At 50.4% G+C, this 23,866-nt stretch overlaps 1 protein-coding gene across 3 annotated transcripts in view; it reads right to left on the bottom strand.

Moving 5' to 3' along the window:
* RHOBTB2 (Rho related BTB domain containing 2) overlaps nucleotides 1–23,866 on the bottom strand; it is a 60,648-nt gene that overhangs the window by 7,675 nt on the left and 29,107 nt on the right. Inside the window, exons 1-6 of one of the 3 annotated variants that reach the window (XM_044437310.1) lie at nucleotides 18,943–19,139; nucleotides 8,388–8,589; nucleotides 7,475–7,578; nucleotides 5,499–5,684; nucleotides 3,302–4,311; nucleotides 548–666 (exon numbers count right to left, since the gene is read on the bottom strand). In XM_044437310.1, the coding sequence (XP_044293245.1) occupies nucleotides 548–666; nucleotides 3,302–4,311; nucleotides 5,499–5,684; nucleotides 7,475–7,578; nucleotides 8,388–8,589; nucleotides 18,943–18,974 (1,653 nt within the window). In that variant the 5' untranslated portion in view covers nucleotides 18,975–19,139. Of the gene's footprint in view, nucleotides 1–547; nucleotides 667–3,301; nucleotides 4,312–5,498; nucleotides 5,685–7,474; nucleotides 7,579–8,387; nucleotides 8,590–14,639; nucleotides 15,020–18,942; nucleotides 19,140–23,866 lie in introns of those variants that run through there. The other 2 variants (XM_044437311.1, XM_044437309.1) reach the window with 2 other exon arrangements.

Here is a 23,866-nt window from a genome sequence, read left to right as displayed (position 1 = left end):
ATGACACCCCAAATCCATTGCCTTTGAGTACAACCAACCCCTCTATGTTTAAAGCCCACTCCCATTTCCAGCATTCCAGTTACGGGAGAAAATGCAGGGGTGCCCTTGCTAAAGCCAGAAGCCCTCCCACTCTGACTCCTTCCAATTTTAACCACATCACCTCTTCCACAGCCTTCCAAAAATAGTCTCTACGGTGGCTGCAACAAAAGGCAAGGCAATTTACATGCAACCTCCATTCCAAATGCTATTACTGTATAGGGTGCACTGGATCTTTCATCTCCAAACTGCTTTGCGCTGCAGTTTGTGCTAAAATCCTTCCCTACCTCAGCCTTCTGTGTCCTTCCCTTGGGACGCTGGATGGTAAAAGGTACCGTGCAAAAGCGAAATGTTCCCTCCCTCTCATGCTGCAGCTCTGCCCCCACCTTCCTGGGGAGCTCCGCTCAGCAGCTGAAAGCAGCTCAGGCAGCTGAAGCAAGGAAGGCAAAACTGGGCCCCGTCGTCAGAGATGCGAGCGATGCTGGAAGAGAAACAGTGGACGGCGCCTCACCTCTTGGGTTGAGCTCTCCACAAATGGACCCCCAAACATAGCAGCCATCCAGTCACAACTGGAGATAAGCAAGGGCTTATGGGCACTGATAGCACCATCGTCCAATATAAAAGTAACATCTGCAAGCAAGGAAAAGACATGCGGTCATGAGGAAGTGTGCACGGACCGTGCTGTACTTTCACCAAGGTAACAGATTCCCTTATATTAAGCCAGTACACCAATTGATCTAGCTCACCATGAATCGCATGGACCTGCAGCAGCTCTGAGGTCTCAGGCAAAGATCTTTCCCAGACGTACCTGGAGATGCTGCACATTGAACCGGGGAAGGCAAGCCCAGACAATCTAATACACCTTTGCCTATAGGTTACCCATTCAAACCCTAATGTCGCTTAGGATGCAAGGACAACTCGGAGTCCAAAGGCCAGTAACATCTTATGGTATTCAGTGGGGCTTACTCCCAGGGAAGGGGGCATAGGACTGAAACAAGGGGCAAGCTCCTCCATGCAACAATGCCTGGCTTGAGTAAACCTATATAGGATTGTCTAGCAAACTCTCCTGTATATCCAACTTAGCGAAGTCTCAAGTTGCAAAAAAAAAAAAAAAGGCAATTCAGGCATCTGAGAACATTCTGCTAATTGGAATGGGTGAGGCATGAATTCACGATAAAGTCTTTTAAGTCCAGAATGATCAAAACAGGTGGGAAAGAAGGGCACTGTCCGTTGTGTCTAAATTTACCCGGCTCGGGGGATGGGGGGTTGGCAGGAACTATATAACTGCGTTTTGGGATTGTTTTAGTGACTGTTGCCATGAATAACAGTCCAGAACTACCAGGACAGGTATAAGCAGCAGAGGTGGAGAAATGGTGGGAAACTGGACTCTACGACAGAATGTTCTGGACAGCAAGAGTTGGCTGGTGCCAAATTCACATCAAGTTCGCTCAAGTTCACATCGAGAAACCTTGACTCATGGGACAGATTCCCAGTGGCACATGGCCTCCATGCTCCCCTAGAAGAGGCACAGGTGGGCTACACCCTTAACAGGGTCATGTGGTGCAGCACACCATTTTAGCCTGCCTGTATGTGAGAGCCAGTGCGAGGTAGTGGTTAAGCGCATGGGACCAGGACTCAGGCAATCTGGGTTCTAGTCTCTGCTCAGCCATGGGGCCAACTGCATAACTGTGGGCCTGTCACACTCTCACCCCAGCCTACCTCACAGGGTTGTTGTGGGGATAAGACTGAGCGGAGGAGGAGGAGAAATGTGTAAGCTGCTTTGACTCTGCTGTAAGAAAAAAAGTGGAAACAAATCTAAGAAGGAGGGAGGGAGGGAGGGAGGGAGGGAGGGAGGGAGGGAAAGAAAAGAAAAGAAAAAAGAAAAGAAAAGAAGAGAAGAGAAGAGAAGAGAAGAGAAGAGAAAAGAAAAGAAAAGAAAAGAAAAGAAAAGAAAGAAAGAAAAAGAGAAAGAAAGAAAAAGAATTGTGCCTGACCAAATGCTCCCCTATCTTAAAAAACAAGTCCATCTATTCTCTCCTTGGCTAAAGGGGAAAAAAAAGTCCAGCCTGGTCAATTCCCCAGTTTGGGGTTGTTATTTTGTTTTTGAAAGCAGGATAGAAGCAGAAAGGGAAGCATCCAGCAAGTGAACATAACAGGAAGACAGAACACTGTCTGTTTTCTGATGTGCTATTTACAAAACGGAGAAAGTATATTTACATAGAAGAATATTTAAATAAAACACGCATAGACGCTTGTCTTTGCACCATCTTAATAACTATTACCTCATTCTGCCAAATGGGTTTAACTCTAGAAGAGGGTGAGTGGGGGGCAGGTAGGACAACCATGCCCAAAATTAGGCATCATGTGGAGAAAATGGCTGGGGGGATACTTTTCTCATAGTCCTGTAATACTAGAACCTGCAGTCCTCCTATGAAGCCAACTGGTGGGAGATTTAGGACACGTACAAGGAGCGAATTCATCACACGCCGCACAGGTAAACTGTGGAATTCACTACCAAAGGATGCAGTGCAGGCCACAAAGGGGGAAGCTTTAAAAGGGACTGGCTAAATCTGTGGAAGATCGGAATGGCTACTTGTCAGGATGGTTGTGTGTGACCGCCACTGTACGTCTCAGTTTTACTAACAGAAGAGCCGGTCCTGCCCGTGGGCTTCTCACTGATAGCCTACTGGCTGCTGTGGGAGCAAAAGGTAGACTAGAGAGGCCCCTCTGGACTGCAAAGAGATCAAACCAGTCAATCCTAAAGGAAATCACCCCTGACTGCTCTTTAGAAGATCCGATAGTGAAGATGAAACTCAAGTGCTTTGGCCACCTAATGAGAAGGAAGGACTCCCTGGAGGAGACCCTGACGCTGGGGACGACTGACAGCAAAAGGAGAAGGGGATGGCAGAGGTTGAGGTGGCTGGATGGGGTCCCTGGGGAGGCAGGTTTGGGGTTGAGTGGACGCTGGGGCATGGTGGAGGACAGGAGAGCCTGGGGGAATGTTGTCCATGGGGCCGTGACGGGTCGGGCACGACTCTGCAACTAAACCAAGAGATGCTCCTGGTGTGATGCAGCTTGGCTCGGCTGGTGCGACGTAGCCCTGAGTTGGCCCCAGGAAGTCTTCCTAGGAAATGCTCAGGGGGAGACAAATGACCCCCAAAGCCTTCTACTTAAGCTTATCTTCTGAACGGACTGACACATCCCCTAATCCAGAAAAGGAGTGGCAGCAGCCCAAATACCAGAGCCCTGCTGCACTACGGCATACCAGAAAACGTTCCCTTGGCCAGACACTCCTTAACCCGGTTGGTTCTCCTGACATGGAAGGCTTTGGTGATCTCCTGGTTCATGAATGCTTCGTTGTTCAAGATGTTGGCCACCATCATCCTGAGGTCAAAGACTTCTAGCAACTCGGCGATGTGGGCTATATGCATGAGGTCCCGCTCATTCTCATCCAGCTCCCCAGTGTACAGGTACTTGAGCACAGCCCTGAAGGGGCCCAGTTGGATGGAAGGGTCCATCTTCACTACCACCATCAGTCGGGGTTTGTATGTGACGGGGTCATCCGCCATCTCCTCCTGGATGCTGACAAAGGCACGGCTCCAAGAGGAGAGGATCCTCCGCCGCTTCAGCCCTCGTTCCCCGTAGTTCTTGCCCCGCAAGATTCCATCGCTGGTGGAGGGTCTAAGGCACGGTTTTTGCTGGCCAGAGCCAGCTTCCTCAGCACTCTCGCAGATATCGAAGCTGGCAGCTCTTAACAGGAATTCCCGCCCGTGAGGATGCCTTTCCTGATGGAGCGTCCGCTCAGCAACACCCACCCCGGTGCTGCTTCCTGTCGTCCCCTGCTGGTCCTCCTCGCTCAAGTCCATCAAGAACAAGTCATAGAACTTAGAGGAGGAGGTGGAGAGGTAGATCTTGTGCGCATAGATTTTGATTCTCTCTTGGAGCACCAGGATGACGTCTGCACACAAAGGGTCTTCCAGGAGGTGGGCTGGGCGCTCTTCATTGTTGGAAAGAGGTTCGGGGACTATGATGATGGGTGGGGGGGGCTTGGGGGGCAAAAAGGGGGCCTGCAGCAATGGCCTCTGAACGTTACGCAGATGCGACTTCCAGAACTGGAGGTGCCGGCGAGAGATGAGAGCTGCTCGGATGGCATTGTCGAAGACATCTTTGATGCCAAACTGGGCCACGACACTGGTTTCGTAGTAGGGGATCCCCAGCTCTTTGGCCACCTCTCGGCCCTTCTCTGGGGGCAGAATTTCATTGGGTTTGATTGGTCTGGAAAAAAAGAGGAAGAAAACAGTTTGGTGTGCAATCAAAATGGCAGATGGGAAGTGACCTCTCCAGTTGTCTTTTCTAGTCTAAGTAACTACAAAAATGGCAATTCATAAAGAGAAAACGATGAGGGTCACTGAGCTATGGAAAACCATCAGCCAAACCTGTGCATGCCTTTGTTTTCACTGACCTTGTAATCTATGCTTGCTATTCGTCTAATTTCTACCTCTCCTTCTGCTTAGAATATGTTCCATGTTCTTAGGTTAGGGGAGATGCCAAGCTGGATCTGAGAGCTAAACTAGAAGCAGTGTGAACAATGTTTTTAAAATGGGTATGGAGCTATGTCAGACAGTTTGCGGCTGACATAAATCTGGAGACAGAGCAAGTTCACGGGACAAGCCATGGTGGTTTCTAGCGCAGGGTGGTGCGTTCTGGTATGTCAGCATGGTGCATTTTGAAAACCATGATGAAACCACAAAGTGCCATGCTCCATGCTGCAAGAGGGCATCTGTAATCTAAGCCAGGTAAGGGAAATCTTAGGCGAGCCAAATTCAGCTCATCTGGGGGTTCCATTCTGACTGTCCAGAGTTTCTGCAGAAGATCATGCCTCTTTCTTCTAACTTCATCTGCTTTCCCACAGATCATTTGTTAGTTTTGCCACTTTCCCCACTTTTCCCCTTCTAAAACATTGCAAAGCCCCTCCTAAAGCATATTTGCTGGAAGTAAGTGCTTTAAGCGCCAACCTGCTGGCATTTTGCCCCCCCCCCCACCGCCCCACTTTGTGCTTCTGGCCTCGCCCACCCCTGGAATGTGGGCCTTCAAGAGCTTCTCCAAAATAAATGTTGACCCTCAGCTGAAAAGAGGTTCAAGAACTCTATTATGCCACCTCATCTCCTGCAAGACAGAGGTTGAGACAAGTGAAAAGGGCTTCATCACATTCTCTACCATATTGGTAGACAGCAAAATAGCGGTAAAAGTTGTGCTGCAAATTTTGATGAATATTCTCTGAAAGGGGAGGTAGTATTCTTGCCGACAGTAAGAACATTAATGCAAAGCTTGCATTGTTGACCCTATCCCCACCTTTTGGACCTTGCCTACCCAGCCACGCCTTGGAGCTTTTCCGAAAGTGGTTCCCCTCCCTGATCGAGCTTCTCCCACCCACTCAAGTCCTCCTCGCACCCTTTCCTTACCTGGCTAAGGGTCGCCTGGCTCGATTGACTGCTTCCAGGTCTGCGTAGCGAAGGTCGAGTTGGCAGCCCACAAGGATGACTGGTGCTCGGGGACAGAAGTGCTTAATCTCAGGATACCACATGGTCTTCACGTGATGCAGGGAATTAGGGTTAGCAATGGAGAAGCATAACACTACGACATCAGATCTGCAGGCAAAAAAAGGAAAAAGGAGCAATCAATCCAGCGCTCAGCCAGTTCTTCGCCAAAGTGGAGAAGAAAATTCAAGACGGCCTTTGAGTGTATTTATTCCTTCTGTTGCTCATCCTGGTGCTAGGTCAGCTTTATTACGATGAATAGCGGCATTTCCATTGTTAGGTACATGACAGAAGAGCTAGTGCTGCACAGCGGTTAGAAGGCTGGGCCGAGGTTGCAGTTCTGCTCCCCGCTCAGCCATGAAGCTGGCTGGGAGGCTTTGGACTGGGCGCTGACTCTCTGTCTGAACTACCTCCCAGGGCTGTTGTGGTGAGGAGAAAATGGGAGGAGGGAGCTCTATGAAAGCTGCCTTGGGTTTCTTGCAAGGAGAAAGGTGGGATGTGGGCTATAAATCAGAGGAGGAGGAGGAGGAGGTGAGGCCAGCACAGGCAAAGGGGGAGGCCAGCACATTTCAAGGACCTCCAGGCAGGCTTGTGTCTCATCACCGGAAGCATGCCTGGTGGTTCTTCCGACTGAGGCAAAAAGGGGCTGAGCCTGGAAAGAACCATGATGCGAGGGCTAGCGACTTCTTCAGCCCTCGTGACCCCAGTAGCTCCCGCTCAGCTGTGCTCCAGACAGCGGCAGTCAGCCATGCCCTAATCCATCGGACTGTGCATTGGTGTATCCCAAAACTCCTCAGTTTCTCCACCAGGATATCATGGGGCACTTTGTCAAAGGCCTTGCTGAAATCCAGGTACACCACATCCACTGCATCCCCTCCATCTAGCCATCGCGAAACCTTGTCATAGAATTCCACAAGGTTTGTCTGGCAGGAACTGTTTTTGCGGAAGCCGTGTTGTGTGGCTGTCAGCCTCCCTTCCCTATCTAGCATCACTAGATCTCTCTCTATTATGAGCCTTTCCATTGTTTTTCCTGCAATGGATGTAAGGCTAACAGGTCTATAATTCCCCATGTCCTTTCTACTACCCTTTTTGAAAATTGGGACCACTGATGCCACCCTCCAGTCCTCTGGAACTTCACCCATTCTCCACGAGGTCTCAAAAATGGAGGCCAGCGGGCGTGAGAGAACCCCTGCCAACTCTCTAAGTACTCTTGGGTGTAACCCATCAGGGCCTGGCGCCTTTGTGATGTCCAATGCCCTGAGGAGCCCCTCAACTTCAAGGGAGGTGACTAATCTGTGCCCCTAAATCCCCAGCCTCATCTAATCTCCTATGCGGATATCCCCCGTCCTGCTTTGGGGAGAACACAGAGGTTAGAACAGCCTTTTCCAGTTGAGCCTCCTGATGTGTGTACTAGAAATTCCATCATCCCCAGCCTGCAGGGTGTTCTAGAGTCTACCCACACTAGCCTAAAAGAGGTAAGAGAAATGCAATCTTTGCCTGGGGGACTGGAATGGTTTTAGCCAGTCACCAGGTGGGATTTCCTCAGCTGGTTGCAATTATTCCAGGTAGATAGTTAATTGCCTTGGGAGTCTGGCCTTCCTCTCTGCCCCAAGTGAGAGAAAAATGGGGAGATGGTAGCAGAAACCTTCTAACCAACAAAAGCAAGTACAACCGGACTGCCTAACAAAGCAGCTGTAGCATGGCCCTGATATAATACTTTTTGCTACATTTGGGGCAGCAAATCCCATAGTTCAAGCACTCCCCAACTTGGTGGTCTGCAGATGTATCAGACCACCGCTCATCCAATGCCAGACTGACTGGGCATTATGGAAGTTGCAGTCCAGCAAATCTGGAGGGCACCAAGTTAAGTCTCGCTTCCTTCGGTCTTCCCATGTTCTTACCTTCCATAAGCAAAGCGCCTGTCCTTATGATGGTCCCCAAAGGTATCCCAAAGCCGCAAGGAGACACTGACATCATCTACTACATCTCTGGAGCGCTCTAATACCTGAAAGATTAAATATGAGGATCAGGGAAAGGCTGAGAGGAACTGTATTCCCAGTAGGTTTTCAGCCTGGGAAACATTGGGACATTAACTGGATCTCAAAAGGTTTCTTGTTCTTCTCCTCCTCCTTCTAATAGAAGTATTTGAAATGAAATATTTGATTAAGGAAAAATTAAAGGAATAAAACACACCAAGGCTGCAACAGAATACCAACATATCTGGGAATAAGTCCACTGAGCTCAATTACTTCTGAGTAAACAGAAACGGGATTATGCTATTATTACAGTTTCATGGTTATAATCAAGCAATTTCACATTTTCACCTGGACGATATTTTTATTGGAATATTTGCAAATATTTTAAGGCATGGTAATTCAACGGTATGCCCTTCTCTCTCATTATTCTTATTTTAGGGAGGGAGATGAATCATCTGAAAAATAGTTAATATACTAATTTTAGCAAGCCAAAAAAGAGCAATGCATTTCTATTTACTATATATGCATGCATTCTTGGTTAGGTATAACCTCCCCCTCCCATTTTTTCACAACTTTAAAACTGCCCAATTAGACCAGACTTGCATGCATTCATGAGGTCGCTGATCTGTTTTATGAAACCCTGCATTTTTAAAAACAGAGCATGCATTTTCAGATCCAGGACGCTCCTCACACAAAAGCACAACAGAGGAAATGTCTGTTCCCCACATCACTGAAAATCAGAGGCAAGCCCAATTTCTGGCCAGCCGGCCACGAGGGAAGAGGTGCCGCAAGCACGCACAGATGCTTCGCCCATCCCACGTCCATGGGCGCCACTCACCTCCTGACAAACGCGATACTGGTCGATGGCCCAGACGGTGGGCACGTGGGTGGCGAGGAGCTGGTACTGGGTGAGCGTGGCGTTACACGCACGGGCACAGATAAGCCGGGTCTTGCCCACAGCGTTGTCCCCAACCACGACGCACTTGATGGTTTCTACGTTTGGCCTTTCATAATCCATGTCAGAATCCATTAACTGGGACCTGCGAAGAGAGGAGGGGCGGGCAGAAGAATGGCGTCAGGCACTAAAACATTCCTCCGGTTCGTCTGCCTCTGCTCTTGGGCCAGGTGTTCTCTGCTTCCGGGCCAGCTCTTAAGCCTGCTGTTACAGAGTGTTCTCCGGGGAATACCACGCCACTTCCCATGCTCCAGGGAAGACCGACCCAGTAACGCATAACAGAAAATGCTGCAGGAGATACCATTTCATTCTGCCCTCGTTCACGCCATGCCAATTCAGAAACAAAGCACATCTCCAACCCTTCTTTACAAAAATGGTGGCATACTCTTGACAACACTGGAATGGAAGTGGAGATTTTACAGAGGCGTTTAGAGCCCAACCCACTAGCTATAGGCTGGTGGAGACACAGCGGGCAGGGGGCCAACCTAGGGCACAGGGCAACACAGTTAAATGTCGTGCGTGAGAGGTAACGCCAACCAGAGAGCTTGTGTCACCTGCACAAGAGCATCCACCTGCATTGATTCCTCTGGGTGCAGCTGCCCAGAGGGCAAGGAGTGGATAGTCAGCCTCCTTGCCACTGTAGCCATTTGCAAAGAAAAGGTGGTGTCCCCTGGGGTTTGCTTGAGCGGCTGGCACAGGACAGATGACCCCTCTCCTCTCCCCTCCTCCCAGACTCCCTGGCCTCAGGGCCAATGAAATGTGATTTGCACATGGCAAGCTCAACCCATGTACCTCCAGATAGCAGCAGAAGAGGCCTGCATGCCTGCCTGCCTGCCTGCCTGCCTGCCTGAGGAAGGCACCAGAGTAATCTTCTCGGGCAGGCAGCTTTGCCCTGAGCTTCTCAGTGGAACCTCCTAGCGTCGCACCTCGGCAAACCAACCAACAAAAATGGGGCTCCCCCCAACCCTGACAGGTCTCCCAAGGTGTAGAAGATTTGAAAGGCTGCCTTCCTCCAGCCCTGATAAAGACTGCGATGGCCGAGCGAACAAACAAGAGCCTGTGCAAGGGGCGCAGAGCCAAGCTTGCTCCCCACCCCTTCCCAGCACAGATGCCAGGCAGCTGCCCTTTAAAATTTAATAAGCTTTTCAGAGTGTGCATCAGCACGGCTTCTGATAAGACACATGCCCCAATGGTTGGACTTCCCCCCCCCCCCCCCCCCCCCCTCTTTTTGGGAGATCCCCCCCCCCCCCCCCCACTGCCCATTCCTCTCTTTCCATCGCTGGCTGAGGAAGCTTCCAGATCCACTGGCCGTGCTGCAATTCGCTCCTTCACTCATTGCCTGCCCCCCACAACCATGCTTCTGTCTGCCCTCCCCAGCCACGCTTGCGTTTTGCACATGCATGCACATTTCTTGGAAGCAGCCCTGGGGGCACAGCTGCGCCCGCCCGCTGCAGCTAACAGAAACAACTGGCAGGCAGAGCAGCTTAACCTTCAGTATTTCCAGCTGACTTGCAAGAGGATAAAACTGCAAGAATGCACTCCCTCGCTGGGATGTTTTACTCCTCCTGTTTGCTTGGTGGTGAAGCTTGCAATAAGGGTGTCCTGGAGACTAAGCATGTGAATAGGGAGCATCACATAACAGTGGAAAGATTCAACAGGCTGCGGTAAGCAGAGGCACGGCTGCATATTTAGCATTCCTGACTGGGGCAGAGAGCAAATGGCTAGAGACACAAGCCCCAGGCAGAATACTTTGCCAGACAGGCAGTCGAAGGAACAGAGCAGTCTTGCTCCAATGGAAATGAAAGCGTTGCAGCTTAGAACTGGGGCTTTAAAAAAACGCAAGGAGGCAAGAGTGGTGGTTACTTCCTTAAATAGCAGCAGTGAACTCTCAGTGGCACAACCAAAAAGACAAGTGATAGCGCTGCTTGGGGTTGGCGATATGCCGTTAGTCCAGTGACTCATGAGAAGGTAAAATGCGACAGCCCAATAGGTTGCAACTACAACAGCAGCAAAATGTGTAGAGAGGAGAAAGCAGCTCTCAAAAATGCAAATCAGAAGTACAGTGGGGACTCTTCAGTCCCCTCTCCTCCCTTTCAAACATCAAAAGCTCTTGAAGGAGAGGTTAAATGGTAGCAAGTTCCAAGCGTCCCCTAGAATTCCCCTTTTGAGTGAAATGTGGCTCATTACCTTAGCACTCGTGGGACTTTGAAGGCATGGAAGAATTCTGCATTAGAAAGGCTAAACACCAGAGCTTTCCCAGCCCAGGTAAACCTAAGCCACTTTGGTGGATTTAATGGGGTGCAGCCTATTCCAATTGTTTGGCCAAGGTTCAAATTTGGCAGATAAGACTCTACGAACCTCTACAAAGACACCTGACAGTTAAAAGCACTTGGAAAGACTTTGTGGCATGACAGCATTGTTTCTAGGCCATGCAACATCCAACGCAAGGCAGCAAAGTAGTGGGGCTTTTCCACTTGCCCAGGCAACATCCTTCCTGATTTGTGTGTGTGTGTGTGTGTGGGGGGGTCCTCCTGTCATTGCTGATTGAGACATTATAATGCTATCTCACAACAGAGGCGTTAGGGAGAGCAGCCTGATGCACTGGGCACAACCTTTCTGCTCTTCACTTCTGCTTCCTATGTGTGTGCAACTATCTCTGGTTCGATATAGGGTCTGATGCAAGGCTGAAAACACAACCTGCAATCGCTCCACAAGCGAAGGCCCAAGCTTCTCAAAGACCACTCCCGAGGGTGATGCAAAGTCAAGAGCAGCAGTCTGCAAAACAGCTTCCCCTCGCCGGAGCTTGGACGCTTTTCCTAAAGTAGAGCCAGGAGACTTACTTGGAGGCTGCAGTTGGTTGTTTCTTTGATTTTAAAGACAGAGAGCACCGTAAGACGCCTACCCTCATCTCCTGGCGTATATCCAAGAGACCTGGTAGAGCTTCAGAGACTGTGCTTGTCAGTTCTTAGGTGAGCCAATTTGGGAAGACGGGGACCTTTGTCCTGAGATACCTGATGGCTCGCTGCTCAAAGCCTTACAGCAAGGACTGTCTCCTGGCTCCCCAAAGGCCCTTCAGGTCCTTCACACCCGCTTCTCCTCTTCCAAGATGGTAGCAACAGTGGGCATGCTTCCTTGCGCAGGCTTTCTCCCTTCTCACCCAACACCACAAAGCACAGGGTGTGGACTGTAGCCCTGATTGCAGGATTCTGGGAGGTGCCACCCAACACATCCAGAGGCCACTAGGCTGGGATCAGCAGCGGATGCCTTTCCCGTCACAAAGCTGAATCCTACACAGCCACGCTGAGAGCAGTGAACCAGCTAATGGGGGAAAGCATCGTGCTTTCCCATGAAAAGGCAGCACAGTTTGCAGGCTGGGAGGAATCTTATCTCCACAGCTTTGCAGATATCTGCTCTGTGAGAAAGAAATGTGTGCTTGCATTGCTATTAAACAAGAATCAGACTACTATTACTAAGGTAAGTTACTAAATAATCGGGGAGGGGGGAAGAAATAAAAACCACAGTCCAAAAAGTACAAGCCATTTCTCACTAACTGACTTTAAAAGCAATGAGGAGCACGGAAAGTGATCCAGTCATTCAGAAACAGGTCTGAAGTGTCAGGCATCAGTGGATGCTACAAAAAAGGGGACTTGTTTTAAAAATGTGAACACCTGAGACACACCTGGCAAGAAAAACCCAGAGACAATATGGCACACCATGAGAGTTTTCCCTGTAAAGTTCCTGATATGTGACATTGCCAGGAAAGAGGAGAGGCAGGCAAGAAGGGCAATTTGTCTTCCAGTAAAAATGGGGGCGGGGAACACTACTGATTTTAGCCTTTTAAGGCCACAATTGTATATACACTTTCCTAGCTGCAAGCCAATTGGACAAGTGGGATTTAACTTCTGATTAAACACACACTGGACTGCAATTCATGCCTCAACTTAAAAGGGACCCAAACAATCCACTTCTGATTTGCGCCTTGCAGAGCTTCCCGGTGACCTGCACTATCCAGCCTTTCTTTGGAAAAAAGGGTAGGAAAGCACTTTGTGCAATCTTTTCACCAGCCAGTGCGGTAGGCTAGGACTGGCCGAATCTGGGTTCACCCCACTCGCCATGAAGCTCCCTGAGTTAGCATGAGTCAGTCACTGTCTCTCAGTCTGCCTTACCTCTCAAGGGTTCTCTAGAGGATAAAACAGAAAAGGGGTGGGGTGGGGCGGGGGAGAACCATAAACACCACCTTCAGCATCTTGGAGGAGAGAACATGAAAAAGTCACTATGAACTCCTTTGCTATCATACCAATCAAAAACAAATCTTAATTCCGGAACAGGATATAGAAAGTCCATATCTGGTGGGAGAACAAGGGTTGCAAAATTTCGGAGCGGGGCTGCTGTCATCCATCATGGGGCAGCACATTGCTTTTGGGCAAATCCTGACACCTCCTTTTGCTTCCTAGCTCTTTTCTTAGCATTAACTTCTGCATTAAAACCCCAAGCTAATGCAAGCACTCTTACAAAACCGAGTTAGCTCTCCCCCTGTGTGGCTGTGCAATGGGTCAAATCACATGCTTCCAATAGGAACAGGTTTTGGCATCTGAGGGCAGGAAGAGAATGGCAAACACGTGGGTACGTGGGGTGGGAGAAAGGCAAAATGAAAGTGCCATGTGCAGGCAGTCGACAAGAGAGCACCCATGTTGCGTCTGACCAAGGGTCAATCCAGTCCTGGCATGACAACTCATCATATTGGCGTGTCTCCTTCCTCCCCACCTCCCCACCCAGCTGCTCTTCCACTGGACAGTCTTTCCTTGCAATCCGATCCTGCTCTGCCCCAACTCCACCCTGGTACTGTGTCTCACACAACACTCTCCCCAGGTTCCCAGCCCCAGTGGGAAGAGTTCATCGGGCGCATCGCCCGTGTCTATTTTTGTAACTCTTTTGTCTGAGTGCGCACGTTTCATTATCTGCTTTCTTCTCCAGGACCTGCTCCTAGGCTCTGCCGTCATAACTAGCAGATGAGCCGCTCACTGCTGCACCCGCCAGCCTGTTAGCCAGCCGCCAATTCTTTCAGCTGTCTTCGGATCATGCCCTTCTTTCCAGATCAACACAGGCCTCGCCTTGTGTTCCCCTCATCCAGTCTCCTGTCGCTGACATGTCCATAGCTCCAGACTCCAGCTGCTAGCCACCGAACCTGCCTCCCATCCCTCCCAGTGGAAAGGGATCCCTGCAAGCTGCCCAGTCTCCAGTTACCAAGGAAACTAGAGAATCTCCCAGGGAGCTTAACATGTTTCCTAGCAACCGACAGCCTAAAAATCCCGCCCTCCACTGCCGCCCAGTCTTATTTTTTTAAAAAAGGGGGGGACCAAAAATAGAAAGAATGGTAAAACGATAACAACATGTTTAGTTAGAGCAACAGCTGCCTGTTCTACATTTATTTGGGTTGGAAAAGCAAGGAGGGATCGCTTGAAGTGAGAAGCCAGGGAGGGGGCATAGCCCAAGACATCTGCAGACTGAGGCCAGTGCTTGTTTTGTAAATAATGATAATAAATAATGCAGATGGGAAAGGCAACCCTGAAGATGAGCGCTGCGTTTGCAAATCAAGCAGAGCGAGGCACAAACGTTATGCGTGCACGCACATATCGTCTCTCTCCAAGTGGACGGCACATTTCTTCCACACATACCCACCCTGTCAGCCGCAAAGCTCTGTGCAATGAAAAGTACCAGGGCTTAAGACTGCACTCACAGCCCCCCACCGTTCTCGCCTTCCCGCCTGGGTCTGCAAGTGCCACCGGGGCACCGCAACTGCCCGTTTGGGTTCTTTTCCTTGGCAGGGCAGCAGGAACCCACCGAGGCAAAAGGCAAACACGTATGATTAAACAAAGGCTGCTCGACAGGCGTGTCTCCATTTCCCAGGAAGGCGGGTTGAGGTTTTTTTTTCCCGCTCCAGCAGTACCGGATACTAGGGGAAGGAAGGCAAGAGAGAGTCGTAGGCTGTGCGTGTGCGTAAACGCGCGTGTCCACACACAGGCACAGCTCGATTCGACCTGACTTTCTTCTCCAAATCTACATTCCTCACCACCGGCCTGACTCTCTACCGCTCTCCTAGAGACCCGCTGGAAAGGAGATGCCCGGTCCACTTACACCAACACATCGGAAGGAGTAAGCCGCGGGGGAAAGAACCGAACTCTTCCCGGGAGACATGATGACGATCGCTGTAACGGGCGCCGGGCTCGGCCTTGCCCTGCCTCCGCCGCCGTGCCGAGGGCTGTTGCCGGAGGTTGGAGCAATCCTGCTCAGAGGCCGCGCTGACATAACGGTCCGTGCGCACACCGGAGTGCTCCTGGGCGCTGCTGCATCCGTCGCTCCGGCCGCTTCCTCAACATCTTCCCGCGCGCGGCGGCATGGACAGCCCGGCAGGGCTGCGCAACGCCGGCGGCCGCCCTCCGCCTCCTGCCCGGTTTCTTTCGCGGCGCCGGGCTCGCTGCTTCCTTCCTTCCTTCCCTCCTGCCTGCCTGCCTCGTTTCCTCCCTCGCAGCCCTCGAGTTGCGGCGGTGCAACGGCACGGCGGGCGGGCGGGCGGGCGGGCGAGCAGCAGGGCGCGCGCGCGCGCGCGCTGCAGTCCTCGGCGAAGAGACTCGCCCGCCGCCTGCTTTCATTCACAAAAAAACCGAAAAAGAAACCCACCCCGGCGGAGCGCAGCGCAGGCCCCGCCCCGCCCCGCCCCCCCCGCCCGGAGGCCGCTTATTCGCGGAGCGCCAGCAAGGCTTGCAGGGCCGGGCCGGCTGCCAGGCCTTCCTGGCACCTCCGTCGCGGGAACGCGGGGTGGGGACTGGGCACGGCTGCCACTATCGGCTGCCCCGCCCCGCCCCGCCCCGCTCCCCGCCCCTCCTCCAGCGGGCGACACTTCTGCACCCCCCTTCCTTCGCATGCATCCGCCCCCCCCTTGCGCCTGCCGCCCTCTTTTTTCGTGTCTCCCCTTCTCTCTCTCTCTGCCCTGCCTCCCCGTTTATCCCTCTTTCCCCAGTTCTTGCTGAGGAAGAGAGAGTCTTCTGGGAGTGGTGCCCCCAGGCCAAGGCTTGGGGTTCAAGGCCCCACTCAGCAGAACGGACAAGGAGGGTCTCCAGATAAAGCAGGGCCGCTTTGCAACGCAAGACAAGTGAAATAACGCGCAATACCGTCGAAAGAAAGCACCCATCCCTTCATAAAGCCACCTCATCTAAAATCTAAAATTACCTAAAGGCACATCAGCCCCCCTGGGAACAACCCAGCTAAAAGCAAAACCCCTTGTGCTCCAAAGCAAGCACATCGTTACATAACATTTATTCAGCTTTATATTAAAGGGCAAGATTGCTATGGGGTGATGTGTAAGATGGGGAATTCGTCTAGAACTTGACTGCTTAATGGTACAGAGCCGAAGAGGAAGGGGTTGCTTTTTTTTTTTTTTATAAATTTTCCAGTTGTGAACTCCCCAGAAAGATCAGGAAAGCTTAAAACAGATTCCCCTAGATGCTGCTGGTTTGGCAGGTACACCATTAGACATGATTGCAGCTAAAAGAATGTGGTGAAGATTAAGAGATGCTGCAATGGTAAGAACCCAAAGAAGGGCAGTTTCAAACTTGGGTTCAATTCAGAGATATTAAATCAGGAAGAGGTACACTGCCCCACATAACTGTTACCATCTTGAGAACACACACACACACCAGTGTGGCATAGTGGTTAGTGCGTTCAACTAGAACTGAGGAGACCTGGCCAAGGAGCTCCTTGGGTTGCTTTGGGCCAGTCATTGATTCTCAGCCTAACCTATCCCACAGGGTTGTTGTGAGCATAAAATGGAGGTGAGGAAGATTACATAAGCCACCTTGAATTCCTTGCAAGAGGAAAAAAGACAGGATATATTAATTATAATACATAACTATATTTAGCCACCTGGTTTTCTCAGTTACTTCATTTTAACCATCCCCTTCAGTCTACCATTGTTTTCCTCCTGTGATTTTTATTATAACTGAATTCATGTATGTATATCCCACCTCTCTTCCACCATGGCACTCAGGGTAGAAACATGATATTGATAGGTGATCTCCCATCCAAGCACTGACCAGACCCAGGTCAGCTCAGCTTCAAAGTAATGACCACATCAAGTGCTTGCAAGCCACACAATGCAAAGAGTACAGACCAAATACCTGCACTGGTCCCTCTGTTGCCTCCTTCACCCATTTTGATAGATGCTGCAGTCTGTCTCTATCTATGCTTGACATTCTCTTCCCAGCCAATCTGACCAAGAACCAAGGCAGCGATGTCCATGGGAACTTTTATCCATTCCAGCTTGTATTTTGGGCTTTGTAGGAGCTATCCATGATGCACCATGGTGGCAAACCCAGTTTGGAGATGGGGTTCAGCACCATGGACAGCTTTTACAACGTGCAAAATGGGTCTGGAGCACCACAGACCTAGGACTCCTCAGTCCCCTGTCTAAAATGAATGGCTCTGCTTCAGTAGCCACTCACAGCCCAGTGCTCTTCAGATTTGTGGTTCAGCACATCTGTACGGCATCCAGCTGGGGAAATCTGCACCACAGGGAGCCCCATGGAATGGCCAAGCAACAGGGGTCCGGCTTTAAGGTGTCCTTCTTTTCAGACAAGCTGTGAGAGACCAAGGAAGCACCTGCTGAGAGTCCTCTTGTTGCTGCTGCCCTGGACATGGGCAAAACAAGGCCACAGTATTTCTCTTTATCTGTGAAGAGAAACACTTGAGGCGTCGGGGGTGTTAGACAGAAATTACCAGGAGAACGGCCACTTCCCCAGCACCACACAGCTGCATACAACGCTCAAAAGCCTCTCTTGCACACACCCAACACAGAGATCCTCTTGGACGGGCCTAACTCTGTCTGGGCCAGACAGTTTTGGCTTGCTGCTCGCCCTCTCGGCGCCTGGAACACAGGAAGCGGATTCATACCAGCTCAGACTATTTGCCCAGCATTTGGATAACTGGTGGAGGCCTTAGGCAGAAAGGCCCTCCCCAGCCAACCTCCTGCCACCTGATCCTCTCTTACCAGGAGGTCCTAGGACCTGAACCAGAGCTTTCTGCAGGCAAGGCATGTCATGACGCACAACGGACGTCTGTGGGCTGAAGTGCAGCATGTCTTCATTTGTACCTGCCTTCCCTATCTCAGTTCCCTGCAGAAGCATTGCACTCCGGCCGGGACCTACACAAAAGGGAGGCAGGGCTGGGCAAGGCACACCACCCAGCACGGGCCCCCTGGGGAGAAACCCCCGCGTTTGCACGCCTCCTTGCCACAGCAACTTGCACCTGCCCCTCGCCGGGTCCCAGAGAACAGCGGAGAGGAGGAGGAGAGGCTCCTGCCCTCTGCCTGTCCAGCGAACATGGTGGCAATGCAGAGGAGCAAGTGCAGCTGACGACAACGGCACGGGAAAGGCGGGCACAATGAGAGAGGGGACCTGTTGAAGGGGACTTCCCCAAGGGCCCTCACGCCCTGGAGCCGCCACTGACTGCAGCCCCTAGCACTCCCCTCCAGTTCCCAAAGTAGGCTGGGGGATTTGGGGAGTTGTAGTCCAACGTATCCGAATGGCACCATGTGGGGAAATAGAATCGACGAATGGTAGATTTGGAAAGGACCTACATGGCCATTGAGTCCGACCCCTGCTCCAAGGCAAAGCATCCACCTGCCTCTTGAATGCCTCCAAGGTGGGAGAGCCCACTGCCTCCCTACCTTATCAGCTCCATCGCTGTGCTACCCTAACAGTCTGGAATGTACATCTGTCAGCATCTGGACCGATCGACTCTGCTGGACCCCTGCGTGCAGCAGCAGCAAACACCGCCCCACAGCTGGGTGAGCTAAACGCCCCGCCCCGCCCCACCCCTAAGCTCCTCATGCTGAAATAGCTCTCACCACCCCCCCCACCCCGGGCTGGTTTCAATGCTGGCGTGGCTCGCAGACAGACGATGAATGGGGCCAGGCCAATGGCAGGCTGAGCGGCAGCACAGCTCTCTGGGCAGCCAGGACCAGCTGCTGTGAACCAGCACATCGAGGTCATGTGATCGCCTCATTGTCCTCACTCCCCCCCCCCCCCCCCCCCCCCCCCCCCGCATGGCCAAAATAAACTGGTTCCTGCTCTCTTCCTGTCGGGATCGGCTTAGCCAGAGCCCCTCCGAACCATCGAGGCCGGCACTGATGCAATCCCGCGTCAGCCCGCGTCATCGCTCCAGCGGCATCAGCCGCGCGCTGCACCTTCGCATTCCGGTCACACACAAGCCTCTCCCGGCCGCTGGAGGCCTCCCGCTCCCGCCACCCCTTCCTCTCTTCTTCCACCCGCCTCCCCGCCACCCCGTCTTCTTCTTCTTCTTCTCCCCCTCGGTCTCCCCTTCGCCGTTCCAGCTGCACTGCCAGGCGCCACGCCGCAGCAGCCTCCCCTTTTCCGTTTCTCACCTAACTCGAAAGACGGGGATCTCTCTCTCCATAGCAGAAGAAACGCTTGGCTTACTTGACTGGGGGATCCTTTAGGTTTTGGTGTGGGGGGTGGTTTGCTTAAAGGCCAGCTCCTTTGCCAAGCCCACAGGGACCTTAAGAGCTAGCAACGAGGCTAACCAGCTTCACGCACCACGCTGTTTATTTCCCTGCATTGGGCTGGACTGAAATCTGCAGGCTGGCAGTAGAGAGACGCAGACTTTAGCTTCCTTCTTCGAGTGGGTCACGGGGGAAGGAACGCATAACGCTCTCTTGCCAGCCGCATGATTTGGCTTATTTTGCTGTGCTTCGTAGCAGGTGCTTAATTGTGGCATAAAAAGTGCCTGGCAGCTCTCACTATCAAGTCTCATTCCTGAATGGCTTCCCACTGCCTTGTGCAAGACAAAAGCATAATTGTTGTAACTTGGGTCAAAGCAATCCTTCGCTCCGTTTTAATCAACATGGGGCATCTGAAGGAAAGGATGGTGAGTTTTTTGCAACGTGCCGGGCTTCACTTTGTCTAGTAGGAGGTGCTACAGGGCATGAGGTGGAATTCTAAGTCTTAGAAGGTAGCCCCCCCCCCCCGCCTCCCAGTATTATGGGATTGCCGCTATCAACCAACCACAGACCTGCTGGGAATTGTAGAGGGCACCATGCTGGGGATGGTTGATTCTCCACAACGCAGACTAGTAGAATGTGTCACAAGCACAAAAGAACTGATGAAGTGGGACAGTGACCGTAAAAGCCGGTGCCAGAATAAATATGTTAGCCCTTAGGGTACCACAAAACTACTTCGTTGTTTTTACCGCAGTAAACCAACATGCAAACTCTCTGGAAATTAAAGCAAAGATCTGACAGCCTTCTGCAGGGGGATGCCCTCCAGCTGCATCCATTTTATCAGGATGGGAAAGGCAACCTAGAAATATATGCAGTTATAGGATCTCATCCACAACCACCTTTCAAGGCGCAAAACAAACATTTGTAGCACATTATAAAAAAGTGTGTTAACAGACAAATGTTTTTAACCTGACTTTAGAATACACGCAGTTTACAGATGAATTGTGCTAATGAAATGATCTTCTAAATAATTCTATTGTTTTCTGTGAACACAAGCCATAGATAACTACGGAGAGTCCAGAAGAATACTTAGGGAGGCTAAGGCTACCCTTTCAAATGGGCAGGCCTGGCTTGGGTGCCCTCCCCTGAAATTGTACTGGGTTGGTAGGTATGTGTATGTAGAAAGAAAAAGTTTCTATTGCGAAGAGCCCCCCCCCCCCCCCCCCGCCCCATACACACACATTCTTCTTGGTCGAACTGTTCCATTCCACTCAAAAGCTTAGCTCCTTCACCTAATTCCTCATGCATATCTGGCATCATCCACTTTGCTTCAGGTTCTGAACGGAAAACATGCTTTCTGCAACAGTGTCCATTCTACAGCACCAGATTCTGTGAACAGACCATAGAAGAATTAAAAGTTCGTGGAACATCTCTAATGCTACGACGAAGCTTTCGACTGATCAGGAAACAAAAACCAAACAACCAACCCTCTTCGCAAACAAATCCAAAACTACCCTGGTGTGATCTTCCGTCAGTAACAGTGGTGGATGTGCAAAGGTTACCAGGTTAAGTTTTTGACAGAACGGAAATAAACACTGCCATCTGCTAATATCTGCACTTAAGCAGTTGTTGAAAGCAAGGCTAGAAGGGGTCAGATGAAAAGCTTCCTTCTCTTGTAGGTCTAGTCCTACCCAGACTGGGAAAACAAACGAACATGGATACCATTTCAGAGTGGTTACTAACATTGTCTGCATATTTTTTCACAGTAAAATCAACATGCAAGAGTGAGTATAGCCCCCATGAATAGCTAAGATGCTGGGCTTCTCTATAGGAGGCATTTAACTCAGTGCTTTTCTCAGGCTGGTTCTTCCATATTTTTAGGAGAATTAGCATGTCATTCCCATGAGGCCTTTTTAAAACCCCTGTGGTTTTCCTCTCCCTTTCTGCATGCACCATTACAAGGTAGGGCAGTGGCACAGAGTGGCGTTTAGAACTCCTACTAGGCTTCTGTACCAAACAGTGACGACTTCCAGAATGATAGCTTACTTTCTTTACTCCACAAGAAGCCAAGAAAATAGGTGGAAAGATGACAATGTTGTGAAAAGGAGCCACAAGCTTCTGGAAGTGAGGGACAATTTGCATGCAACAAATTACTCCTGTAGAGAACCCCTCTGTGGAATCCCAAACTATGAATGGCAGTTTCTGTTCTCGGCTGGCTGGTGGAATATGCAAAAAGGTATTTGCATGTAGGAGATCTACAAGTCCCATCCATAGATTTCATTCATTCATCTCTGCCACACAAGCACCTTTACAAACACTGCACCAGCAGCACAAAAACAGGAAGTGATTTGCACTTTTCCCTGAAGTTAGGTAAAGTCTGAAATCAAGGGGAGCAGAAATGGTCATTTAAATGCAAGAAAGAGATTCTGCGAATTTGGATAAACTGTATTATTCCAGCTGCAGAACAATACTGCAGAATAATATTTCTTGATGGAGGCTGGGTTGATGTTTAGATAGGTTGATGAATCACAGAGGGGCGACTGCCTAAATGCTGAGAAGCAACAAGGGACTCTTTCAGAGTTAGAGAAGGAGCTGAAGTGGGAGAAAATAGCCTTTGGACTATGAACAGGGTAAAAATGTAATAAATAAATACATAAAACAGGAAAGGGAATTGTTCAAAGTATTGGGCTACAGTTGGTTACTTAGCTCTGTGGACAAACCCCCTTGGGATCTCCAGAGGTCAAAGATCTGTGCGGGTACTATATCTGCCACATCCTGTCCTTTTGAATATTAGTAGTTAGTGACTCATAGCGCTCCCATTTTGGTGGGATGCTCAAATCCAGGACAGAAGCATCCTGCTGATTTCCCAGCAGCTGCTTAGTCTGTTGACACTGTAAACAGGTATACACCAGCAATCACTACTACCCAGCGGCTAAAACAGCAACACTCAAAGTACGTCCATGCCCTTCCCAACCTGGTGCCCCTCCAAGCTGGCTAGGAATGATGGACATTGCAGTCCAACACCTTTAGAGGCCACCTGGTCTGGGAAGGCTGTTCTAGCATCTTAAACATCGGAGAAAACTTTCAGTCGATAGCCAGTTTAGGTCTGTAGCATGTACTCACTGAAAGAATACAGTGTGAAGCAAGCAGTGTGAACCTTGCAAGGTCCTCATCTATATTACCATGGAGAAAAATGTATTACAAAATGCAGATACGGATGGAAAGGCAGAGAAGTGTATACAGTGAATGAGATAAACACACGAGCTCTGGAACTGCAGATCTTTGACCTATTTTATTATATTTATATTTACCCCACCTGTTCCCAGAGCTTGGAACTCTATGTGACTCACAACATTAACATTCACACAATTAAAACATTCAAAACCATACAAAAGTTTAAAATACAATTAAATCAACTGCATATTAAAATTAAAACACTACATAGCTTAAAAACACCACAACAATGAAAACAGTAAAATTAACCCAGCACAGACTCACAGGTCATTCCCAAATGCCTGCTGGAATAAAAGGGCTTTTGCTTGCTTATAGAACCAAAACAGGGAAGGCACCGACCTACAAGGACTTCCAGAGCTTTGAGCCAGCCATGAAGAAGGCCCTTTCCCATGTTCCACCGAGTCTGCCTATGAGCCTGCACAGAAATACGGTCTTTCAGTCTGGACCCATCCTATGGCAAAAAGTGGCTGCCCCCGAGAGGAAATGCATCACCAAGAAAAGATGATAAAAGAGGGCACACATACGCACAGTGTGCGTATTTATTGGTATAGATGCCAATTTAGATATAATTGCTGTAATTTAAATAACATACATTGCATCACTCATGAAATGTGCAGTTGTGTGAATGCCTGTTCTAAAATACACAGCGGGCGTGGCGAGTGGGCCAGTCTGGGCTGGGATCCTGCGGGGAGAGGGAACGGCTTTCTGTATCTCCAGCATGTCAGGGGGATCTTGTTTTCTGCTTTCTGAAAGTCTTTCGCATCACTGCAAATGGTGTGCGTGGCATCTACTCTATTTTAGCCCAGCATAACACTTTGAAATGCACATCTTCACCATCAGCCCAAGCTGTAATCCCTCCTGTAGCTTCCCTGGAACTCTGAGCGAGCGAGCGCGCCACTGGGTCGAAGAAGAGCCTCCGACACACTCTACCAAGTCACTAATGCAGCTTTGGTGTCAAGTCCAAAAGCGGCTGCAAAACCGCCACCCCCGCCCACCACAATAGCCTCCTGTTTTATCAGGGCGGTAATTAAAATGCAGTTTGTTGTCTGTTCCCATATCTCTCTGATATAAGCCTCTTGAACTTATCCCCAAAGACTCCCCATCTGCCCTGTCTCATAATCTCTCTTGTTCCAGGCAGATAAGCCCAAACTCAGAGCAAGCTCTGTGGTTTTGGGCTGAGCACTGCAGCCACTAAATATCAAGCTGGGGGGGGGGTGCGGCTGGGGGGGTAGGTGTGAGCACCATGGGGAGGGGGAAAGAGGGATTTCAGGCATCCTGAGAGAGGGAGAAGCCTTTTGATCAAGGCCTCCAGAAATGCTCTTCCATTTGCCTGCTGATGCCTATACCCACAGTGTTACCGAGCATTCCACAGCATGCACTTCGGTCATCTTCCATCAGACTGAGAATTACTGCGCTGTGATTCAAATGTCATCCTGACAAGAAAGGCGCACTGCTGGACGGAACTGAGCATGGGGATGCTGGTTCACCTGGGGTTGTGCTCCCCTAAATTTAGGCCTGGCCACCCTTTTTCAGCGCAGGTTTGCATCCCTGTTCACAAGGAAGGCCTCTGTGGGTAGAAGGGCCTCTCTTCTTCCCCACGTTGTGGGGGAGACAA

Source organism: Varanus komodoensis, unplaced genomic scaffold (genome assembly GCF_004798865.1).
Source record: "Varanus komodoensis strain SLA01 unplaced genomic scaffold, ASM479886v1 scaffold30, whole genome shotgun sequence".
In the NCBI taxonomy this organism is placed as follows: Eukaryota; Metazoa; Chordata; class Lepidosauria; order Squamata; family Varanidae; genus Varanus; species Varanus komodoensis.
Note: the sequence above shows the minus strand (reverse complement) of the source record. Positions and strands in the feature narration are given on the sequence as shown.